The 22,411-nt window shown below is 41.9% G+C and overlaps 5 protein-coding genes across 5 annotated transcripts; 4 read left to right on the top strand and 1 right to left on the bottom strand.

Moving 5' to 3' along the window:
• Positions 1-2,524: 2,524 nt before the first annotated feature.
• MELLADRAFT_112439 (uncharacterized protein) lies at positions 2,525-3,685 on the top strand (the record flags this gene model as incomplete). Its single annotated transcript, XM_007416981.1, has 3 exons — positions 2,525-2,671; positions 2,810-2,959; positions 3,356-3,685. The coding sequence occupies 3 exons, from the start codon at positions 2,525-2,527 to the stop codon at positions 3,683-3,685; spliced, it is 627 nt and encodes a 208-aa protein (XP_007417043.1).
• Positions 3,686-4,355: 670 nt separating this feature from the next.
• Positions 4,356-9,968, top strand: MELLADRAFT_112438 (uncharacterized protein; the record flags this gene model as incomplete). Its single annotated transcript, XM_007416982.1, has 9 exons — positions 4,356-4,560; positions 4,688-4,753; positions 6,497-6,605; positions 6,909-7,041; positions 7,121-7,148; positions 7,249-7,554; positions 7,679-7,789; positions 7,886-8,196; positions 9,861-9,968. 9 exons carry the CDS (start codon positions 4,356-4,358, stop codon positions 9,966-9,968), a joined length of 1,377 nt encoding a protein of 458 aa, XP_007417044.1.
• Positions 9,969-10,231: 263 nt separating this feature from the next.
• On the top strand, positions 10,232-11,883 carry MELLADRAFT_68348 (uncharacterized protein; the record flags this gene model as incomplete). The annotated part of the gene is made up of 6 exons (XM_007416914.1): positions 10,232-10,318; positions 10,378-10,507; positions 11,183-11,284; positions 11,343-11,501; positions 11,578-11,679; positions 11,723-11,883. 6 exons carry the CDS (start codon positions 10,232-10,234, stop codon positions 11,881-11,883), a joined length of 741 nt encoding a protein of 246 aa, XP_007416976.1.
• Positions 11,884-12,016: 133 nt separating this feature from the next.
• MELLADRAFT_68347 (uncharacterized protein) lies at positions 12,017-12,712 on the bottom strand (the record flags this gene model as incomplete). The annotated part of the gene is made up of 4 exons (XM_007416913.1): positions 12,017-12,120; positions 12,188-12,370; positions 12,439-12,596; positions 12,681-12,712. The coding sequence occupies 4 exons, from the start codon at positions 12,710-12,712 to the stop codon at positions 12,017-12,019; spliced, it is 477 nt and encodes a 158-aa protein (XP_007416975.1).
• A 1,270-nt stretch (positions 12,713-13,982) lies between these two features.
• MELLADRAFT_112436 (uncharacterized protein) lies at positions 13,983-14,916 on the top strand (the record flags this gene model as incomplete). The annotated part of the gene is made up of 6 exons (XM_007416983.1): positions 13,983-14,103; positions 14,124-14,287; positions 14,362-14,472; positions 14,496-14,618; positions 14,658-14,770; positions 14,817-14,916. 6 exons carry the CDS (start codon positions 13,983-13,985, stop codon positions 14,914-14,916), a joined length of 732 nt encoding a protein of 243 aa, XP_007417045.1.
• Positions 14,917-22,411: the final 7,495 nt, after the last annotated feature.

Raw genomic sequence — 22,411 nt, 5'->3', positions numbered from 1 at the left:
TGGCTTTTTACCGATGCGAGTGGGTCAGGCTTGGGAGCTGCACTTTTTCAAGGAAAGGAATGGAAGACAGCATCCCCGGTGGTGTATGAATCAAGGCAAATGACTCCAGCAGAGAGGAATTATCCCGTACATGAGCAAGAGCTTTTAGCTGTGATGCACGCGCTCCACAAATGGAGAATGCTGTTGTTAGGAATGAAATCAACATTATGTCAGACCATCATTCGCTGACTTATCTCCTGAAACAACGAACTCTCAGCAGACGTCAGGCTCGGTGGATAGAGACGCTAGCAGATTTTGATATTGATTTTAAATACATAAAAGGGGAGGATAATAGTGTTGCAGATGCGTTGTCTAGAAAGGGTATTGATGAAGAAGATGTCGATTGTGTGGCAACGTTGATTGAAGCAGGTCCGATGTTAGCACCACAAGTACGGGACCGCATTTTGGAAGGCTATGACGGTGATTCTTTTTACAATACAGTAGTTGCAGTACTTCCGTTGAGAGAGGATTGTGTCATAGTAGATGGTTTACTTTACATAGAAAACAGGTTATACATTCCATTCATCAATAGCTTAAGGGACGATCTAATTGGGGAAACACATTCGCGCTTAGGTCATCTGGGCTATCTTAAGACAATTGGTGATCTCAGAAGAGAATTTTTCTGGCCGAGGATGGCGAAGGACGTGAAGCTCTTTGTGAAATCGTGTGATATCTGTCAACGGACGAAAGGCTTGACGCAAGCTCCGGTAGGGAAAATGCTCACTCCAACGATTCCACAATTACCGCTTGACTGCCTAGCCATTGACTTCGTGGGACCTTTACCCAAAGTCAATAACTATGATATGATCTTAACATGTACTTGTCGACTCTCAGGATTCACAAAGATAATTGCGTGCTCTCAATCCAATAACGCGGAAAAAACGGCATCCAGGCTCTTTTCAGGTTGGATTGGCACCTTTGGGGCACCATCTTTGATCATTAGCCATTGAGATAAGACGTGGACCTCGGCATTTTGGAAAGCATTAACGCGTAGGTGTGGGACTAATTTCCACATGACAACAGCCTTCCACCCACAGGCCGACGGAAGGAGCGAGCGCACCAACCGCACGGTAGGTCAGATCCTTTGCACATTTGCATCAAAAAGGCAAGGCAAATGGCTCGAGTTGTTGGCAGCCGTCAAGTACGCTATAAACGGTGCCATTAATGTATCCACGGGGAAGTCGCCGTTTGAACTTATCTATGGACGGCGTCAACGTCTCCTTACGGTCCACAAGGCGGACGAATCCGAACCAGCTTCCCTAGATAAATGGCTGAAGATGAGGCAAGACGCTTGGTCCTCAGCGCGAGATGCTCTTTGGACTAGTCGCATACAACAAGCGTTGCACCACAACAAACGCTGTCGTTCGGCGGATCCCTTATCACCAGACTCTTGGGCTCTCTTGGACAATTCAGACTGGCGAGGCCGACACCAAGGTGGCGTCAACAAGTTGAAGGAGCGGTTTGAGGGGCCCTACAGGGTTATCAATTCGACAAATCACGGTCAGAACGTGGAGCTCCAACTTCCAGATGGGGATAAGCGACACAACGTTTTTCATGTCTCAAAAGTCAAACCCTATGTGGAACAGGACGAGGATGAGGTTGTGGCGCCTAAAGAAGGAGTGCGGAAGTAAGTTCCTCTCCTCTTTATGCACCGCCGTAGTATACTACGAAAAATGTCAAAAAGCAACACCTAGGCCACTTTGTGAGCACAACCATATCGGCATTCTCCCTTTAGATGTCAACGATGGGAAGTTACTACGACGGACGACACATCAGGATCAACATTTTCGACCTCAACATTCAATCCAATTTTTAGATTTAGGACTTCTCAAGTTTTTACTTTCATTTTTTTTCAGTTTCTTCTCAGTTTCTTTTTTTTTTCCTTCTTTCTTTTTTCTTTTTCTCTTTTTTTGTTTTGATATGTTTTTAAGTTTTCAATTGGTCATTTCCTTTTTTTACAAATATGTTAGTTGTTCAACAAATCATTAGGCATGCTTTGTTCCTTTTATAGGAGGGGAGACTGTAAGACCTACGGTCATTACACAATCACAGAACTATACACTTAATTATTAACACTTAAGACCTTAGCTTTCATTCTCTATTTATAGTTGTTTTCAATTCTCTCTTACCAATGGTTCCTTAGAGATATCGGGACTGATACATCTCCCTCTATCCTTTGGAACCAGGTACAGTCATCTTTCCTTTTGATCTAGTTTCTTTCTATTGTTGTAACTGTTCTCACCGCTCAGAGATATCGGGACTGATACATCTCCCTCTATCCTTCGGAACCAGTGTTCCTGTCGGATTTGTGTCTCACAGTATCCCGTGCGAAGTATCCAGTGAAGGTTCTCCCGAACCTTACAATCAACAGGACACACTTTACTTACACATGAAAATGATGTGGGGATTGCTGACGAAAGACAATGTAATAATTGCTCCCAATCCCAAACTACTCACTGGATTTCACTTGCAATTCAAGACTGCAATGACCACTGTGACTTCACCAGATGTCATTGCTCAAGACAGCATCCTCACATCAAAGAATGCCAAAGACAACCGTGTTAAGCTGGGTTCTGGAATCATGAATATCAGCAACATACAGATCCTCTATATCCACGGTATCCTGGCAAGAGTTGGTATCCGTGTGTGGAGTCCAGACTTGAACAATGCACATGATTCACTCTACAATTCAGCCTGTCGCCTTGTGGCAATTGATACCTTTTGACAACTTCTTGCTTCCGCATCATACAACTACATGAATGCCAAAAAGAAACACACCAACTCTGTATCATGGATGCTCCTTGCTCATAATCACTATGTGCACTTCCGCAAGGCAGAAGAGTTTGCTAGAGAAACCGCCGAAGCTGGGTGGCTTGCAAGCCAGACTGAAAAGGAGACTGCCCAGAGGCGTAGACAGTGTGTGAGTCATCTTTCTTGTGAAAACATGGAGCATTGATTCTGACGTTGTGTTATAGTTTTTCAGCCTCGCAACTTGCGGAAAGCCTCCTTATTCAATAATTGAGAAAGATACCCAGCTCGCTATCAGGAGATTGTTGAAGATATCCTGGCCAACAGTGACGATGAGAAGTCACCTGGTACAAACATTTGCATCATCCAAACATTACCACATAGATCAACCAACGCCAACATATTCTTCAGAAGACTGGACAGCTTGATGAAGGCAGATGCTGCCTTGGCTAAAAGTACAAGCCAATCAAATGCTTGAGTATTGCCAAAAGTCCCTTCTGTGTCAACCTCAATCAAAGCACCTGAATTCCTTCCTCTTGACTTCTACCGTCCATCATGGTTTCAAAAGGTTGAACCCAGTCGCAAGAAAAGAATTTCAATTAATCAAGTTGCATTCCTTCCCGATGCCAGAGAATCTTTCTCAGTTCATTTAGATAAGAAAAAACCTGAGGCTCAATTTGCTGCTAAATGTTACAACATAATCAAGGAACCTTATGGACTATCTGAGGATGAAGGAGACATTGCGGATGATGAGCGCAATTTTCCACAAGATCGGGCATTTGATCTTGGGAAAGCAATGGATGTGGATTTGGATTCTGTTCAAAACAAAGAGACTGACGGGATGTCTGACTTCTACTCTGATGGTGAATTTGGCGCCTTAGATGACTTGACAGAATGATTACATCGATAGAGCAATTCTTACACCTCAATTCCCACATTATTCTGTTTCTCCTATGACTATATTTCCCTTTTATCTGTTCCTCTTCTATGTTTTTGAGCCACTTGTTTTTCATGTCAATATAATCCTATGTCTCTCTTTCTTTTTTGCTGCTGATGACCCGATTTTCTTTGTATCTTGCTACCTCATCTGCTCATTTTTCATGTCAATACAACCCTATGTCTTGCTTTCTTTGTTGCTGCAACCAATCCCAGTTACAATCCACATGCTTGGTCCAAATTCCAAGTACTGAACGTCCAAAGATAACATGTGTGACTTGACTAGACCATGAAACTGAGGCCCCTGAACATCCTCTAGACAAGGCTTATTTTTATTTTGCCTTGCAAATCACGGTTCTGGCTGCTTTAGTGGTCAAGTTTTGCTGTCCTTCTTAACCACTATATCAGTGGATAATTGGATGATAGACACATCTATATAAAAGGGACATAATTTCATGAATCCATGTCTTACTCATCCACAATTACATTAACTGTTCATTGCCCCCACATCATCTTCATTTTTCTCTTCAGCCCCAATCCATCTGCATTTAACACACTTAGTTCAACACCTCATCATCTTTCAATTTCTGTTCTCAACCCTGTCTTGATCTCTGGAACCCACATTTACAACAATGATCTATTCTCGATTTGCCACAGTAGCTGAGGTGATTACCGAAATAGAAAATCTTATACCTGGTTGCAAATTGAACCAAAAGGCAAAGAAGGCTGAGATCCAGGCTGTTCTGGAATTTCTTCAAGTCAATTTACAACTTCTCCAACCCCCTTCAACGGTGAACAGCTTGTCCACCATCATCACCAACACTTGCCTGTTTGAAAGTGAGTATTTCTGGAAATCAATGAACAAATCACTTATCATGTACACATTCTTCTCATTTATTTCCCCTGACATCTATCACATCGATGGAAAGCATCAACACCACTTTGAAGCACCTCAATACATTAGGAATGGCCCCAGGAGCACCTGAAAGTGTGGAAGAAGGTTCACATGTCACAAAGAACATACTGACAGGTGAGATATCTGTGAAGAGTAAGCACAAAAACCTCCTAGCACATACAGCTGGTCCTTGAAAGCTTGGACTCTGCCTTTTGTTTTTGCCCTTTTGTGTTTTTGTAATTGCTTTCGAAAATGCACAAAAAGGTTCAAAAGCCACTCTTATGGGCTATTTTTTTTCCTTGAATAGTCCATAAGCACCTTAACCCATTTCTTTAGAAAAAATGGATTTGTTATACACAACATGTTGTGTCTTTTTTTTATATCAGCCAGTTGCGTGTGACCTTTCATCCCTGTCATGAGTAGTCCTTTCACACATGTGACAGATTGAGGCTTGGTGCTACTGACTCAGTTGCAGATCTGCAACTGAGAACTGGCCTAGCCGCCATACCCTGCTACAAATCACCTCTCTCGTCTTCACCAATCTTGTATCAAATCCACCATCATGGTTTATGTCAAGTATTCAGCTGACATCAAAGTCATCGCTGTCCGCCTCTCCCTTGACGGAGTTGGCCTTGAATCAATCAACAATCGTATGGACATCAAGATCTCTCGCCAGTCACTCAGCCGATGGCGCCACCTCTTTCTGACAACCCAATCAGTGCTTGCTGATCCGCAATTCTACGAAACACGAGGCCCACCCACAGTCCTTTCGAACACCGAGCGTGATTTCATCGAGGGGATGCTTGAGGATGATCCTACATTGTATCTTGACGAGGTGGCAACACGTCTTCTGGAGCAAACCGGGACTTCCATCTCAATCTCGGCTCTAGCTATTGAGATTCGAGATCGTCTTGTTCTGACCCGCAAGATTGCTCGCACAGTGCATCCTAAGCAATCTGCTATTCGTCAAGGTGAATATGTTGATGAGGTCAGTAGAATTAGACCTGAGTGTCTGGTGTTCATAGGTTAGCTGTTCTATTGATTTATCACTCAATCTTTACTTTTTCAGCTGCTAACATTCTCACTTTTCTCAGATGAGAGTGCCATAGCCAAACGAAGGCTTTATCGCAAGTATGCTCGATCTAAGCGCGGTCACCGGACCAAACGACTCGAACGAGAAATCTGCTCAGCTCGATTCACAACGTTACCAGCAATTTCAATGGACGGATGTCTTGCTCTTCAGGTCAAAGAGGGGTCTTTCAAGCGACATGACTTTGAAGCGTATCTTGAAGACTATCTGGTATGAATTTCTTGCAAAATCAGGTCTCCATCTCTTTGCTTCTAGGTCTTGAACATTCACTGACATGAATCCAACTGTTAAAACTCCCTGTGTCACCCCTAATCCCTTTTCAACAACTTTGATACATCATAAAACCTTTCAATCTCTGACTCAATCTTAATCAATCCAACCCAATTTCACTCAAAATGACTGGACTTCAATCATTTCGATCTCGTAAACTAGCTACCTATGATGAACCCGTGGCCCGAGAATAATAGCTGCTTGGTCCTTGACAATGCTCCAATACATCATGGTGGTGAAGTTGCAAATCTATGTGATCAGTTTGGTGTGAGATTGTTATATCTTTCGCCATATAGCCCGGAATTCAATCCGATCGAGAAGGCCTTCAATGTAATAAAGAGCCGCTTGCGTCGAACTCAAGCTTTGATAGGGGACTTCACTCCTGAAGAAGAAGCGGAAATAATCTATACTACAACTGAAGATGTCATTACCCGAAAGCTGGTTAGGAGCCTATACGAAGGGTCAATTTATTTGTAGCAGTACTGAACTGTTTGTAACACAATAAACATCTCTTCAAGTTATCTTTCCTCCTTTTCACTTTCCACATTCGTCATCAACTCTCTCAAAACCCTCAATTCCACACGAGCCTGATCCAAGTACTCCAAAGCGATCTCCTTCACATCCAGAGTCTGTGTAGATTTAAGTTTATCTTCTACTCCTTCAATTCTTGTCTTTGGTGCCTCAATATCAGCCTGAAGAGCTGATCTCGATTTTCACTTCACAAACTTTCAACCCATTTCGTCATCACCGCCAGAATCCACTAATGTGGTCAAGACCAAAAATCAAGATCAGTCAAAAATGAATTCACCTGAAATCCGAGATTGTATTTGGGTATTTTGTAAAGTTTGTTGATCTTGAATGGAACTCTCAAGATCGATTCCGATACACTTTTTTCTTTGAAAATGTTTAGTGAGCTTGTTGTGATCAAAGACCTAGAATCTCGTTTAACACTTGTGGTGAATTGTTATCACATTGGAGAGAAACTCATGAAAGTTTCAGAGGAACTGATCCATTAGAACGTCCATTTATGTGTGTTATGGATGGTTGTATGAGGGATTGGAAGGTAAGCTTTCTTGTCTATCATTATTCTCGTTTTCTAGCCAAGAGGTTGATTTCTGAATGATTTCGTATCTTGATTTTAGAATATCGCAGGAATTCGCTATCACATTCGTATGTACCTTTGGTTTTCTATAGGTCAAACAAAAACCTTACCATGGTCCACTTTTTCTTTAAAAAATTATAGAAACAGCAACTGATCATTTTATTACAGATCCCGTGACTTCAGAAAGAGTTAGGAATTTACAATCAGAACAAAAACCAATTCAAAGAGGACCAATTAGTAGTAGTCGACCAACGGGTCTTAATCTTTTACCTAATCCTAATCTTACTACTCAACCACATCATCTTCCACCTGTAACTACGATCAGTAATCCTATTCCTACTACTACGACCACTCCGACGATTAAGAGAAAACCTAGTGGGAAAAGTAGAAGATTGAATCGATCTGATGAAAAGAATGCAGCAAGAAAATATCTGTGTCCGATTGAAGGATGTGAAAAAAGGTATCAACAAACATGTGAGTCAGGAATCTTTCACCTATGAAGTTTTTAATCTTTGTATCTTCATTTACTGAAAGATTTGATGTCTCATTCCGATGATGATTTTTTCACCTTTCAATTCACGAAACCAAATATCAATAGCTGGATTAAAATATCATCTTTCAAATGGACCTGAACATTCTGCAAAACTTCATAGAGATGGTGTAAGTATTGATGGATTAATAGCCACATCGACCTTGAATATGTTAAAAAGTAAAGACATGGAAGCAGGAGAAGATGAAGTTGGGAACAAACTGATGGAAAAGAGAGAAATGAGTACTGAATAATTCAGTGATTTGGTAATTGAAGCATCAGATTTACCATACTTGGAAGCGAAATCATCACATCTTCATTCCGAAAGATCAAGTCAGATCATGGATTCAGAAGCAATGTCGATTTGTTTAGAAGATCGATTAAAGATTCCAGAGATCCAAAAAATCGAATTCTTATCTTCTTCAAGTTCAGCTGGAGGATTTCCATTAGTAAGTCAAGATGAAGTAGGAGATCAAAGGATATTGGTTTATATCAGTTGTAGTGAACTTGAACATGGGATTTCATTAATCTCGGGAAAGGCTTTAAAGTTGGATCCATCGATTCAGTTTCAAAGTGAGAAAGAGATGGTAGATTTAGATTTAGACAATCGAGTCTTTAATTTTTTTAATTATTTGTTCTAATGATTTATTGTATTTGCAATTGGTTCAATCTGAGCAATAATTCAACACATAAATTTCAAATGACAATTTTGATTGGATACAACAATCCATTTTGGGAGTAGTCAACTGTAGAGTACATCAGGTAGGCTATGAGTACAGAATGACAGAACAAAAGATCACAAGAGCTGAAAATCTTTATTGAGATTCCTGAGAGCAGGATTTGAAAAAAGGTAGAAGAGCTGAAGGTCAAAATCAACGTTGAATTGGTTCAAAAAATCCCTTCCGAATTGAGTCTCTGACTCGTTGACCAAATCTTGCAGCACCTGAAATAAGTTTTCTGGCAATGGCAAGTTGGAACTTGGCTGAAACCAAGGTTTTCACATTGAAGTCTTCAGCTTCATTTGCCCGGAGATCAGTCCAATGGTTGAAACCTTGGAGGCAAAGGTTAGTCCGAGTATCTTTGTCATCAGGATCAATGAGTGCAAACAAGAGGAAATCCTCAAAACTCCCGCAGTTGGTGCTTCTGAAGAGCCGCTCATCTGTGTCTGAGATTGAGTCGTTTAGTGAGCTTGTTGAAGCTGGAACAGGTGCAATAGTTGAAGGATCGGGTTGATTTTCTTTTTCTTTCGCATCCCGAATCTCATCAAGTGGAGATACACCATTTGGATGGAACCGGAAAGCCACAGTTTTAGGTGGTACAGTCAAAGTCACATCATTGCGACCAGTACGTTTGTTTTCGATCTGTAGCAAAGACTTCTAGGGTAAGATATATGCTTGATTTTATGGGATCATATGTGAGGGTTTTGGTTTACTGACCATGATATCGGCCCATATCCTGGCCTTTTCACCGGTAACTCGAAAAAAGTTGGCTTTGTTGTGATCATAGCATACTGAATTGTCGCCCTTTCGGTGTTGACAAAGTATCAAGCTGATAAGCTCAGAGCGCTCATTGGCTGAGCCTGATACTGGAAGTTCCACTTCTCTAGATTGATTCCCACTTTCGTCGATTTTTCTTTTCTTGTAAGCTTTCATTGATGCTTCTTGCGCAGCAATTTCATCTTGAGCTTGTTGGACAAGCGAGGGATCAGGCATTTTTAAGGTGAGGTTGACAAATTGAGTAGACCCAAGAGTCTTGACTACCTCAATTAGTTCTTCCCATTCATCGGGTTGATCGATGTCATAATATGGGCCAGCTCGTTTGATGGTTTGTGCTGTAGCAATCCACGAAAGCTGCTTTGGTGGGTGTGGATCGGTGAGATACATCGATAGATCAGGGACATATTTGTCAACCTGGATCATTCCAAGGCGTTTGAACTCTGCTGGGCTGGTGTTGGAGGGGTTTACAGTGAAGCAGTATTTATGTTTGATTGAGCCTTTGAAGGTGCTCAAAACCTTTTTGTAGACCGGAGAAGCAGCTGATTTCTTTGATGTAGATGCCGGAGTCCGTTTTTCTTTCGGTTCTTTCTCCTGGAAGATCTCGTAGCCTACCCAAATAGAAACCAGCTTGTGAACCTCCTCTCCGCCACTTGTATCTTCGGGACTTGTGTTTTCAGCAAGGACTTGGGTCTTGGGTCGGACCCTGAGTTTTCGTTTTTCAGATAGTTTCTCCGGTGGACGGTGCATGACTTCAGTGTTGGACTCCCAGTGCCTTGGACTCTGGTAAGAAGACACAACCAAGTCTTTCAGTTCAAAAAGATGGAATTCATAATGATTTGATTCGAAAAGAGACTGACCTTTAATATATCTTCTGGAAGGATTGCAGAATAATCGTCTTTGGACACTACTGGTTTGAAAGCAGCACCTTCTCTTTTCACATCAACATCGGTTTCTTCTTTTTCAACTCGTGGGACTTTGATGGAGTCGTCCTTTGGTTTACGTGCAACAATCACCGGTTCTAATTGCATATCATACGGAAAAGGAGTTTGATTGGTCAAATGAGACTTTCAATCCTCAGTAGCTACAAAATGAATAGACAAACCTATGTCAGAGTCGCTCCAATGAGATGGTCTTCTTGCTGGCTTTGCTCGTGGTCGTGGTGGTCGTGCTACTTGGGATGATTGAAATGGTCAAGGTAATTGAGAAGGTCGAGGTAATTGAGAAGGTCGAGTACTGATATTGGTGTTAAAAATTCATGGTCTTCAATGTCAGACTCAGATCAATCAACAAGGATCAAGAATGAAAAGGAGAAATCTTACCTGGAAGAGCGAATTGCAGCTGGTTGGGCTTCCTTACCAATCAAGCTATGGTCATCAACCCTGTATCCAACATTATTCAAAGAGTCAGTTTGGAAAACATAGAAACGAAGTACAAATGAAAGACCACTGACCTATGAAAAGCCTCCTTATGTTTGGCTGGTATGCCATAATGAAGCTCTGGCTTCGCTTCAGAAAAATTACAAGGTAAAACAGGCTTCTTTGATGATTCAATCACAACATCAGAATCATATTCAACTTCAATCTCAGAATCATAAAAAGGGGAAGAAGGACGTTCAGAGTTCTCATCAGAGGATGTATGAGTTTTCTTCTCTTTGCCCTTTTTGGGCATCTTGGTGAGAAGTTGAGAACGAGATAGTGGGAACTGAAATTGAGGTGGTAATGAGGATGAATTCAATTTGGTATCAGTGCTACGTCATTGAATATCTCACGCAAGTGACACCAGTACTTAGTAATGGTACCAGTTGGTTACTTCTGGTTCATATTACCATATTGAGAGAAATATGATGGGCTTATGAAAGTGTTTTTTTGTTGCAACATCGGATTGCTGTGCTCACCAAAGACTCAATAACACATCCACCACCAATGAAAGTCACTAATTATTGTTTTTCTACAAAATCAAAAGCAAATACAAAATATTGAAACAGCAAAAGCAAATCTGACTGGTCCAAGCTTAACAGGACCAGCTGTAACTTATAGATAAACTCATGCATGTTTTTGGGCATGTTCTACCTCCTTAGGGCATTTACCTGCTAGTGAACCTCATGCCACATGTGTTGCAACTGACGATGAGGAAAACCACTTGACTAAAACTGGCAGCCACATTTCTAATGATATTCAAAGTAAGTTATGACATCTCAATAGTCTCATGCTCACAATTCTGATGGTAATTCTCCTTAGTCTCAGAAGACCTTTCATTAAAAAAATGTACTGAAGTCACAGAGGTATCAGAATACACACTTGATCACGTTGAAAAGACGGATTCTCATCTGTCAGAAATCACCAAAGAGCATATTTTGCAGATCACATCATCTCAGAAACTGGATGTCGAGGATGTTGGTATGGCACATTGAATACCACCTGTCACACATTTTCAACACTGATCCTGACCCCTGATTGCATGCTGGCCACATAGTGAAATTACTATCCAATGAGATTGAAAGTTTACCATTTGCAACAGAAGATGAAGGTAAGCCCTCAACTTACACTTGTACCCGTATTCTTCAAGAAATTGAGAGTAAGTACTCTCATTTCGTATGTCTGATGATGATTTTCTCTAGTTCCTGAAACTCACGGGCCTGAAAAGAGATGCATGGCAGTGGCAGTGAAAATCATTGCAGACGTTCAATATGACATGGTCATGACAGCATACGCCGGGTCTGATGTTGAGATGATAGACTGTGGACACATTGAAACAATTGTCAACTATGGTGGGGAGTGATTACTTTAGACCTGTTGACCCTTGTATATATTGTGATCAGCTGTACATATGGTCTTTTTCATTGTATCATTTCATATCCCTATGTACAAAACCCTTTCTACACAACAAATGAAAAGCTTCACAACCATCAGAACTACTTAGTGAGAGTGGAAGACTTCTCTAGAGAAGGTTTCCCAACATCTTTCAACAGCACATCCAGTCCATCGCCTTCCATTTGGTGGTTTTCAGTCAAGCACGCTGTGGGAGAAAGCAAATCGCATGAGAAAAACACAGAACCTCAAGGACAACATCAAACCAAACTCACATAAAATTTCCTCTTGTTTCTTCAATTGAGAAATCACTGTGGTCTTTGCTGCACGGAAGTAGGCACTGTGCTCTCTTATGTAGTCCCTGATCTGTTTGATCATCTCTTGCTTGAGGAGCTTTGAGGAATGCTTCAGTCCTATAACCTGCGCAATCAAGGTTTCCGGATCTCTCTCCAAGACTTCTACATAGGTACACAGTAACATTGGTTCAGCAAAGCCGGCAGTGCCGTAAACTCCAAGCTTGCCTCACTTATGGACTGCTTCAAGTCTTCCACTTGCTGATGATGGCCATCGGAAGACAAAATCTTGGTGTTAGGGGAGGAACTCGGGGAAAAACTAGCCTCTGAGTCCTCAACCAGGGAATCATCAAATTCAACAAAACATGAGTCATAGCCTTCTTCAGTTGAGCTTGCATCTTCAGTATTAGAAGCCTTTTTGGAAATATCAAAACATCAATATATGTGAAGTAAAGTTTGATAGATTTGGACTTACTCCGAGGGACTCTTATAAATTTTCACTTCCATTGTCCTCTAGGCCAGTAGGTTCTCCTTCAATGCCATGTAGATCAAGATCAATTCATGAAAAGGAGTCATGAAGAAGATGTGAATTAGTATATTATTCTCCCCATAGGAGTTAAAATGGCCCACCATAAGGGTGTGATGTTGAAGCAACCTGATCAACCTTGAGTTGGGTGGGAATTTCAGCGATTACAGCTGCGGCAAGTTCCAGAAGTCAAGCTTTGAGCATGCTCTTTGTGACCCGCACATCTTTTGGGGGGTATTTGCTGAGGAACGCATGTAGAACTTTCTCAGTTGTAGTGGAAGGGTAGGGGTTAAGATACATCTTTAAGAGTTTGGTGAGTGGTGCAGAAAAAAAGTTCAGTTTGAAATGTTGGACTGTATATACATGAGGAGGAGGTAGAGTGATGTGGATGTGAATCAAAAAATCACATCCAACCTGAATATTTGACTCAATAACTCAAGTTGGTCCTACTTGGTCTTTTGCACTGTCACGGTCACCACGTTGCTGCTCTTCAGACAACTACATATCACAGAGACACCAGGACAGTCCCCTTGATGTGTTGTTCATGCTCAACCTGTGATTCAAAGGAAATATTGACCCTATGTTCTCAGCCCAATGTGGATTGGTAAATTGACCCTTCATTGTCAGCTCGTCAAGACTTGATAACTATGTCTTCACTGCATTCACTCAACCCTTCAACAACTGGTCACTGGGGGTTTAATTCTACCTTCATTAACAATCTTTGAGCCCTTCATTACATATTCAAGGAGGAATGAAACATTTAATTAACAACCCTATCAACATTACATCATGAATTACAAGATACATATTTGTAGTATCATGAGGTTTTTGGCCCAAGATATTTTATCTGAGAGATACGGCCATCTAGTCAGAGCAGGGTAACTTGTTAACATTACATTTGAGATTCACGTCTTTCAAAGATTAGACTGTGGCTGAGAGACAAAGTGAGAGAGATGTGGTTTGGAAGTTACGTGATTGACAAAGAAGATGAAGAATAATAGAAGCATAACACCATGAACAATTGAAGATGAAGTAGAGATGGTGCCAAGGGAAAAATAGTATACCCATGAGTTATATGTGGATGTCAAAACCGCAGCAATGCATCAGAGTGTGGCAAAGATGTCGCTGAGGAATGTAAATTGAGAGACCTGCAGATGGGGTCAATACTATAAATATGGGGCATCGTGGAGCGGAGTAACGCACCATTACATCAAATTGAAGTGTTTCTATATCTTTGTTGATGATGTTTCCATGAACCCAAATGGCGGATCCAGCGGTGATATGGGGCCAGAATCGGCCGAGGGGAGTCGCATGTCCAAAGCAATAGACAACATTAAACATAAGGCGATTCTGGACCTGACTCAAGGTGTCAGTACGTGTAACGTTTTGTAGCGGAACAAAGCACAAACGAGGGGATCATAATATTCATGACTGGCTGTGAAAACCATGCCCCCATCGGGCCCATTAGGTGGACTGTCTTTGAGGTAGAAAGATACATCTTTGGCGACCCCAGTGAGAGTTGCTCGACCCGCAAGTGCGACATTGGAAAGATTGGAGTCAGTAACGTCGACGTGATTGAGGCAAGTGTGTTTAATGGAAACTAAGACAGTGACACTGTCCTGACCAAAAGGGCCAGAGATTGAATAAATGGGGTCAACCTGAAGGGTACCTGTTCACAGGAGCAACAAAACCAAGAGTTTCAAGTGGCTTGGGTATGGCGTGGCCCTCGGTGTCAACAACGGTAAATGACCCATGGTTTTCAAGCCACGTCATTTGTCCACTGTTCATGGCGAAGGACTGAAAGAACATGTAAGTTTCAATTCAATGTCAATGAATGGAGTGACTGACAGGAGAAGTTACGGTGACGACTGCATTGATGATGGCGTAGTAAGTCATGCTGGATTGCAATGGAACAATATAAAATAGAGAGTAGGTTGTAGTACATTGGCATTGCCAACATACGTGATGCAAGTTTTCATATATCAGTTCTCAAATGACGCCAACCCAGTGTTTGCAGGCTGGACAGCCGGGATGGTCCGGTTGAATTTGTGTAATGACCTGCCATTGGCGCGGAAACTGGAACAGGCAGCTGCCAACGACAACATTGGGAGCAGGAGGTAGGTATCATCAGAACTGCGGTGTGGTCTCAGTCAGCGAGGATACAGGGCAATGGTGTGCTGCGTGAATGTAGCTTTGTACTGAGTCACGGGACAAGCCGCACTCTTGACTTAACTAAATGCCACCCCTGAGACCGACTCCAGAAATTCAAAAGGTCTCTTGTTATTCAGGTCTAATATTTCATTGTTGATCAAAATTTGTTGACAAGGATTAGTTCAACTTGATAGAGTGCAGAAAGATTTGAACTGGATGAATAAGAGGAAAGGAGATATGAAAGGATTTGTTAAAAACCCAATCAAAAGACAAAAAATAAAGTCAGAGAGGGTGGATTTTGGAGGAAAAACAATTACCAATGATCAATTGAACACAGTCAAACACCAAGCATGACATGTAAAGGTGTTACAACATGAAATTTCACTCTACAAACAGCAGAGTAGTTACAGGAATGCTTCTCTAAATCCACTGATTATTAGATTCTAGGTTTCTTGTGTGTTTGACATTTACTTATAATCTCATAAGCATAATTTTCTACTTTGGATGACTTCAAAGTAAACACCATCCAAGTAATAGTGCAATTTTTCTAGAGCCCAAACCAGAGCTAAAGCTTCTAACTGCGGTGAACCGTACCTGGTTTCACTATCTTTTAATTGTTGAGATATGAAAACTATTGGTCCTTCTCTAGATTTTCCATCCACAATTTGGACTTGGTGTAATGCAGCACCTAAACCTTCAAATGAAGCATCTACGTATAGCTTGAAAGGTTTTGTGAAGTCTGGTTGTATCAGAACTGGTGCTTCTGTTATCATTTTTCTAATTTGATTCCACGCTTCTAACCTTTGTTTTGTCATTTCGAAGGCAACACCCTTGGATGTCAGCTTATAAAGACAATTTGCAATTTTCCCGTAGTCTGGTAGGAAATTTCTATAGTAACTTGCAAACCCAAGAAAATACTGCATCTCTTTGATGTTTTTGGGCGGAGGTTTATTCAGAACTGCAGTGGTTTTATTCTGATCAACTGCTATCCATAGTCATGATACCAAGTGCCCCAGAGCTTTAACTTCATCAAACCCAAAGTTTGACTTCTTCAACGAAATTGTCATTCCCATTGCTTTGACTTTTGCCAAGACTATTTCTAGCCCTTTGAGATGTTCTTTGAAATCATCATGGAAAATGATTATATCATCAATGAAGATTTTTAACCATCCTTCTCTCAATTCTTTGCTGAACTCAATATCCATCATTCTTTGAAAGAACGCAGGTGCATTCTTTATACCGAATGGCATTCTTACAAACTCAAATATCCCCATATGACAGATTATTCTGAGATACTAGCAAATCGGCGGCGGGCGCCGCGGCTAGATTTATTCATATATGTTTCTGCTAGGTTGAATTGAAGCCTGTGATGAAACATTGGGATATCAAATAAGCATTCGTAGCTACCAATCAATATTAAAACATGATCAAACCTACATGTGGAATCAAGAAGATTTGGTTTTTGATGCTTGATGGTAGACGAGGAAAAAGACCAATCTTTTGAGATCAACTTTTGGGCAGATGTCTTATTATTGACCAATTTTACCCATCATGACATTCTCAAATGCGACTTTACGATGCTTCACTTTCAAAGTCAATTCCATTATCCCTCACTTGATATGTTTTCATTTTGCAAGGGTATACTCTCTTAATACGAGTTACCTGACTTTGCGTGTGTTTTTGAAAGACGATCAGTGAAAATCTTTGTGCATAAACACAGGTAAGTATTAGTTGTATTCTATCAAACAAAAACAGACGCAGGTTATCAATTTTCTAGGAGTCATCACAAGGTTACAGGTATCATTTGCGTGGTACAATCAATTCATGAGTACAGGATGATAAACTATATTGTTTGTCATTAAAGCCTCTGAGTCTGATGTTATACATACGTGGACATTTGATGCGTTTGTACAACGGGATAGGGCCACATATAGCTGACCGTGAGTAAACACAGGTTCTGGCAGCAAAACTGTTACCTTTTCTAAACTCTGACCTTGACTTTTGTTTATCGTCATGCAGAATGCTGCCATAATAGGGAATTGATATCGATTAAAAGGAATAGGGCAATCGTCATTACCCTCATGATTCAATTTCATCTTTGGTAAACTGACCGCTTGGCCTTTTAATTCACCAGTCAGGATTCGACATTGAAGTGCATGTTCTGCAATATGGGTGATCAAAAGTCGGGTACCGTTGCAAAGTCCATCTCCTATCTGTAAGTTACGTAAGACCATCACCGTACCGCCCACTTTCAATTTGAGAACATGACACGGAAATCCTGGGAAATTGAAAGCATTGAGGATGTCCGGAGATACTTCTTCAAAGAAGGCCTCATCCATAGTGTCCGTCGAGACCGAAGTGCGATACATACCAGGCAGTGAATCCATCATAAAACTGTTAAGGGTGTTGACTGTGGCATTCAATGGCGTTATTAAGCAGCGAGATGCATATAGATTGGTAAGTGCGGACCAATCTTGGGCATTGATCAGAGCCCGAGTCGCATTGTATTCGGCTTCAACTAATGTATGATCGAATTGCGTAGGCGGTTGCAGAACTGATACATTGCAATATAGTAATAAAATCTCTGATACGTAATCTTCCTGCAAAGCCCCTGATCCAAGGTCGAGCAACCATTTCGCGAAGTTGATGTTCATAGGGTTTTGGCGAACGTCAAGCCCCCCCAGTCTTATGTTGATTGTCAAATTGAACTTTTGAATCAGGTTCCATAGGGTTGAAGCTTTTAAAGTAGCATTTGCCTGATCAAGCAAGCTTCCCCTTCTGACAATTGGCAAAGTTTGTCGGAAATCACCTATAAACAGGTTTCCCATCAGCGTTCTTGAATAATGGTATGGAATTAGTGACGTGATCATGATTACACTTTACATACCTGCGAACAACACAACTTTCCCCCCGAAAGGAAGGTCCACACGGGTTAAATCCCGGAAAGTACGGTCGACACACTCGATTTGGTGTCTGTGTTGCATACCTATCTCGTCCCAGACCACAAATCTCACTTCTCTTAGCGCCTGTCCCAGCAAGGAATTTGGTAAAACCGGACAGACCGAGTCATCGAAGACAGGGATGGGGATTTTGAATGCACTGTGCGCAGTGCGTCCATGTAAAAGCAACAGTGACGCAATTCCCGCGGCTGAAACTGCTTGAAATTGAATTCCATTCCCGTTGCAGTAATGCAAGATCGTATTCAGTACATAGGTTTTGCCAGTCCCACCCGGACCGTCCAAAAACCCCAAGTACGACCTTTCCTTGTTGATTGCATCACAGAGAGACTCAACTACATTACGTTGTTCCATTGTTAGTTTTTGACTCATCGATTCGTATTTCGTTCGACTCTCGGCAGGATCAACAAAATGCACTCGATGAATCCTTTCGTCGTCCGGTAAACCAAGCTCTAGAAGTAACTGTTGGTCTACCGGTATTAGGCCTACAGCTTCAAGGCTACTTTCCATGGCGATGAGGGTTTTCTCAAGTAGAAACAAGGCATAGTTTTGAATATGATTCACGCTAGGTTGTATATCAGGATTCAATCTTTGAAGGCGTCGTTCGCAATCGTCTGATAAGTCCGAGATATGCTCAGTCCACAGTTGGAGTGGATCCGCTGGCGCACTGTGGCACAAGATAATCGCTAGCATTTGTCGAAGCTGGTGTCCTGTTTTCCATATGGCGGCTTCGGCTAGTGACAAATGGTAATGTCTATCATTTAACAATGAACCGTGTTTGTCCGCTGCTTCTCGAAAAGAATTGTACCGAATTCCATTCACGGTTCGCAGTGCAGCGAAAGATGTTGGTCCCACAATGTGCTGTAATAATAGGCGCAAGTAATAAACTTCTCCTCGTCTTACACCTGCATGGTAAATTCGACCTATTGATTGAAGTTTGTTCTTTCTAGGTTGTAAGCGTTTTGTTGTTTTTACCCATCTGAAATACTTAGGCACTTGCTGATACTTCAAGGTTCGGATAGTCAGTTGTGATTTAGGCAGTTTACAGTTTTCGGCACAGAGTCGGAAGAATTCGGTTAAGGTTGTCCTCTCAGCTCTTCCGGTGTCCATTGCTCTCCTAAGACCTGCCTCATCCAGGTAATAAACCGTCTGTGCGTCCTCAAGGTGCAAATTCAACCTCTGTACCGCCGGGTATCTACCTGATAGTTCGTATTGGAGAAGTCTCCACACCGCTAAAGAAAGGAAATCAGAGTCAGGCTTCTTTGAGTAATTAGTTAGGTGCTTACCTTCAGGTGCACTGAGGAAACGCGCGTTTAAAAATGCCAGTATCTCATCCCTATTATCTGTTTCCTGAACATTTGCCATCGTGCGATCATGGCCCTTGAGGATGTATTTAAATAAGTACTTTACAGCTCTCAAACTGGCCGCGACCTCGACATTCATATGGCATTGATATTTTAACAGCAAGAAGCGATTATACGGTACCACACTACCGTTGTCAAATCTCGTACCTCCGTTGACTGAGAAGCGACCGTTGCAAGGGCGTTTGTAAGTAGGGTACCTGTTATCTGGCAATGTTGTTGTCTCGCAAAACGGTTTTGGATATCCAATTTTGCATCTTGTTCCTGTCCAAAATTTGTATCTGGGACACGGTCCATGTAACATATGATGAGTTACAAGGCGAAATAGGTCGGGTTCTTGGTTGGGATCAGGTAGTTGTGCAGAAATTAAGCAATCGACCATCTCGGGTGTTGAGGGTCTAAAGCTTGGATCCAAGAATAGAATTAAGTGAGCGTGGGGCAATCCCCTTTTTTGAAACTCAATATAGTAAACATAAGCTGTGAATTGACCAAGCCGCCCCCACTTCGTCACGTCGGCAAGCATCGCATGAAAACGCAGGTGGAAAGCACGCGCTACAAGGTCGGGTCGGTCGTCTGCCGTTTGATCGTCTTCCAGTGCCTCAGTAATTTCACTCCACTGTGGGTTCGCAGTCATTGTTATGAAAAGACTGGGGTGCCCAAATTCTGCAACTAAGCTCATGGCATCTTGGTAAAGAGCCTGCATATTACGTGGACCACCTACAAAGGTTGAAGGCAAAACCACTCGCCGACCAACAACTTCGTCCTCAACTTCATTTCCAAACGCTTCGACTATTCCGCTGTATAGTTCGGCTCGAAGTTCTCTTTGATGAAATCGAATGAAATTTAAGCGAGAGTGTTCTACGCAAACATACATATCGACCACAAACTCTTGAAAAAGTCGTCCTGACGCAAGAATTACCGAATAAGTTGGCCGTTTGAAAAGAAGAAAAGCGAACCACTTGAGGCAGGTGACGGTTCCATCAGGGTCTAAACGGTGTTAACAATAGTCAGTATCAATTTGACTTTGCAACTATGGAGAAGATTCAGTACCATCCTCCGTGGGATTAGTATAATTGTCATGCCACATATGAGACCCGTAAGGAAACAACAGGGGATAACGTAAGGCGAAGTAAGCCATATGGAGTTCGGAAATTGACTCCAATCTGCCCGACTGACGTCTTAGGACAATATCACAACCATAACGTCCGATTTCCCTGTCACCCTCGATTATTGCGGCAACTTCGTTTGCAGTGGGTCTATTGTATCGTCGATGATCGGTCCCAGGAACTGTCAGCGTGTTAATTCTAAGAGTGCGAACAGGTCCGTCACTGTTGCAGATTTCGGCCGCTGATTGGTACATCTCAGCGTAAGGATTGACGTCATACATGAAATTCTGAAGCTGCAACATAATCTCGACCTCTAGATGTGCTACCCTGGTACGTTCAATCCTTAGACGCGCCTCGTTTTCACCCCCGCATCCGTAGATGTATAGTTGGGCAAATCCAGGATGATTTTCGGGTAACGGCATCAGTGATCCTATCAAATGAAACATTTGGCCTTGGATTCGGAAGATAGAATGACCCCGTTGGCCTAGGACGCTGGCATCGATTTGGGCTCCAAGAGATGTGAAAGATAGGCCATTGTTATACTTTTGAATGTTTTCACGAAAGCTTCTAGATCCTAAAACATGGAGGTCAATGAAAGACATTATATGTGCCAGAATATAACTTACTGTCATCATTATCACGCAAAAGGGCCTTATAGAAATCTGGGACTTGCTCGCCGACATCTTGCGGAAAGTATCTCAAAGGTAGATCTACCTGACTGTGGTTGCAACAATTTCGAAACGTTGTAGCCAGAGCATTGGTGTCCTTGACCCTCTGCTCACTTTTCCACCTGCAAGCGTGACATCCGGTGCATTGGTCCGTTTGAGGTCCTAAAGAAAAAGGTATTTCATTTCGAAACCGGTGGCGTAAATTGGCCTCAGAACCGAAAGCTTCAGCATGTACGGCAAGTCCATGGTTTTGCCGCCGCGGAGCCGCACGTCGTCGGGGCATAAAGACGGCGACTCCTTGAGCGGATTAACGATTTTGACAAAGAGATCGCAACACCCAACAAATAATATAAGTATGATTTAGGAGCATATTGAGGCCAAGCTCGATCTATTGAAAACGTACTTGAATACGAAGCACAATTGCTATTTTTGAAGAAAATGCTTGAGTAGTACAAAACTTTGTTCTAAGTGTTTTCGAAAACAGAAGGAGCCAAAGACAAAGAAATGAGCTACAATACGAAGATTATTATCTGAGATGAGACTACCGAACACCTATGGACGCCGCAAGCAGAACTCCTTGGCTCTGGGTTTGATCCAGAGTGCTACAAGGTGAAAACCTATACAAGATAATTCACAAATTTGAAGGCCATCTTTGCGCTTCAGATTAATTTGCTTCACATTCGAGCTGTTCACAAACAAGGATTACGAAAGAATCGATAAGCGAACTCTTTGCAAAAACCATCAAAAAATTATACCCACTTTCCGGGGTAGATTCGTGTTGAATGCCGAGAGCCACATAGTTCCAACGGTGAAGCTCAGCTCACAATGAAGTATCTTAAAAATCACCTGTCATATTCTCGTGCCGCAAATTGAACTCAAGATTTATATCAACACACAAACGTCGAATTTCGATATCACAGCATCGTAAATGTACTATCGTGAGGCTTGAGTTGTTTCATTCTCTGAAAGCCGATTATGACTCAGGGTTTTGTAAATCCACGGTGAGTATCTTGGTCAAGTTCATTCGCTTTCAACAGGCTATTTTCGTCTGTTTTTTTTTCTGTATATACCTAGATCCACCGAGCAAAACTTTGTGCCCAAGTTACCCGTGGTTAATATTTGATCGATGAATATGAATTAGTGTAAGCTTTGCAGTCATGATTTCGATAATGTGCTTGCAGTAGCGTCTCCTTTTAATGGAAGCCATTTGGTTTGCAGTGTTGATTGCTGGTTTCTTTCACAGGCCAAGTCCGATCTGTTTAACAATATCAAGTGAACACAATATGCAGATTGTATTTGGGTTTCGGAAACGGTAACAATATCAAAGTAGGAGACATATATGCCCCAGTATTGATGGAATAGGAAAGTTACCAGCGACAACTCTGACGTCTCGTTCGCCAGGTTGTACGGTGAGTATGAAAAGAAGGATTTTCAGAT

This window comes from Melampsora larici-populina (genome assembly GCF_000204055.1).
Source record: "Melampsora larici-populina 98AG31 unplaced genomic scaffold MELLAscaffold_66, whole genome shotgun sequence".
Taxonomy (NCBI): domain Eukaryota; kingdom Fungi; phylum Basidiomycota; class Pucciniomycetes; order Pucciniales; family Melampsoraceae; genus Melampsora; species Melampsora laricis-populina.
The sequence above is the reverse complement of the archived record's forward strand: the minus strand, read 5'-3'. Positions and strand labels throughout refer to the sequence as shown.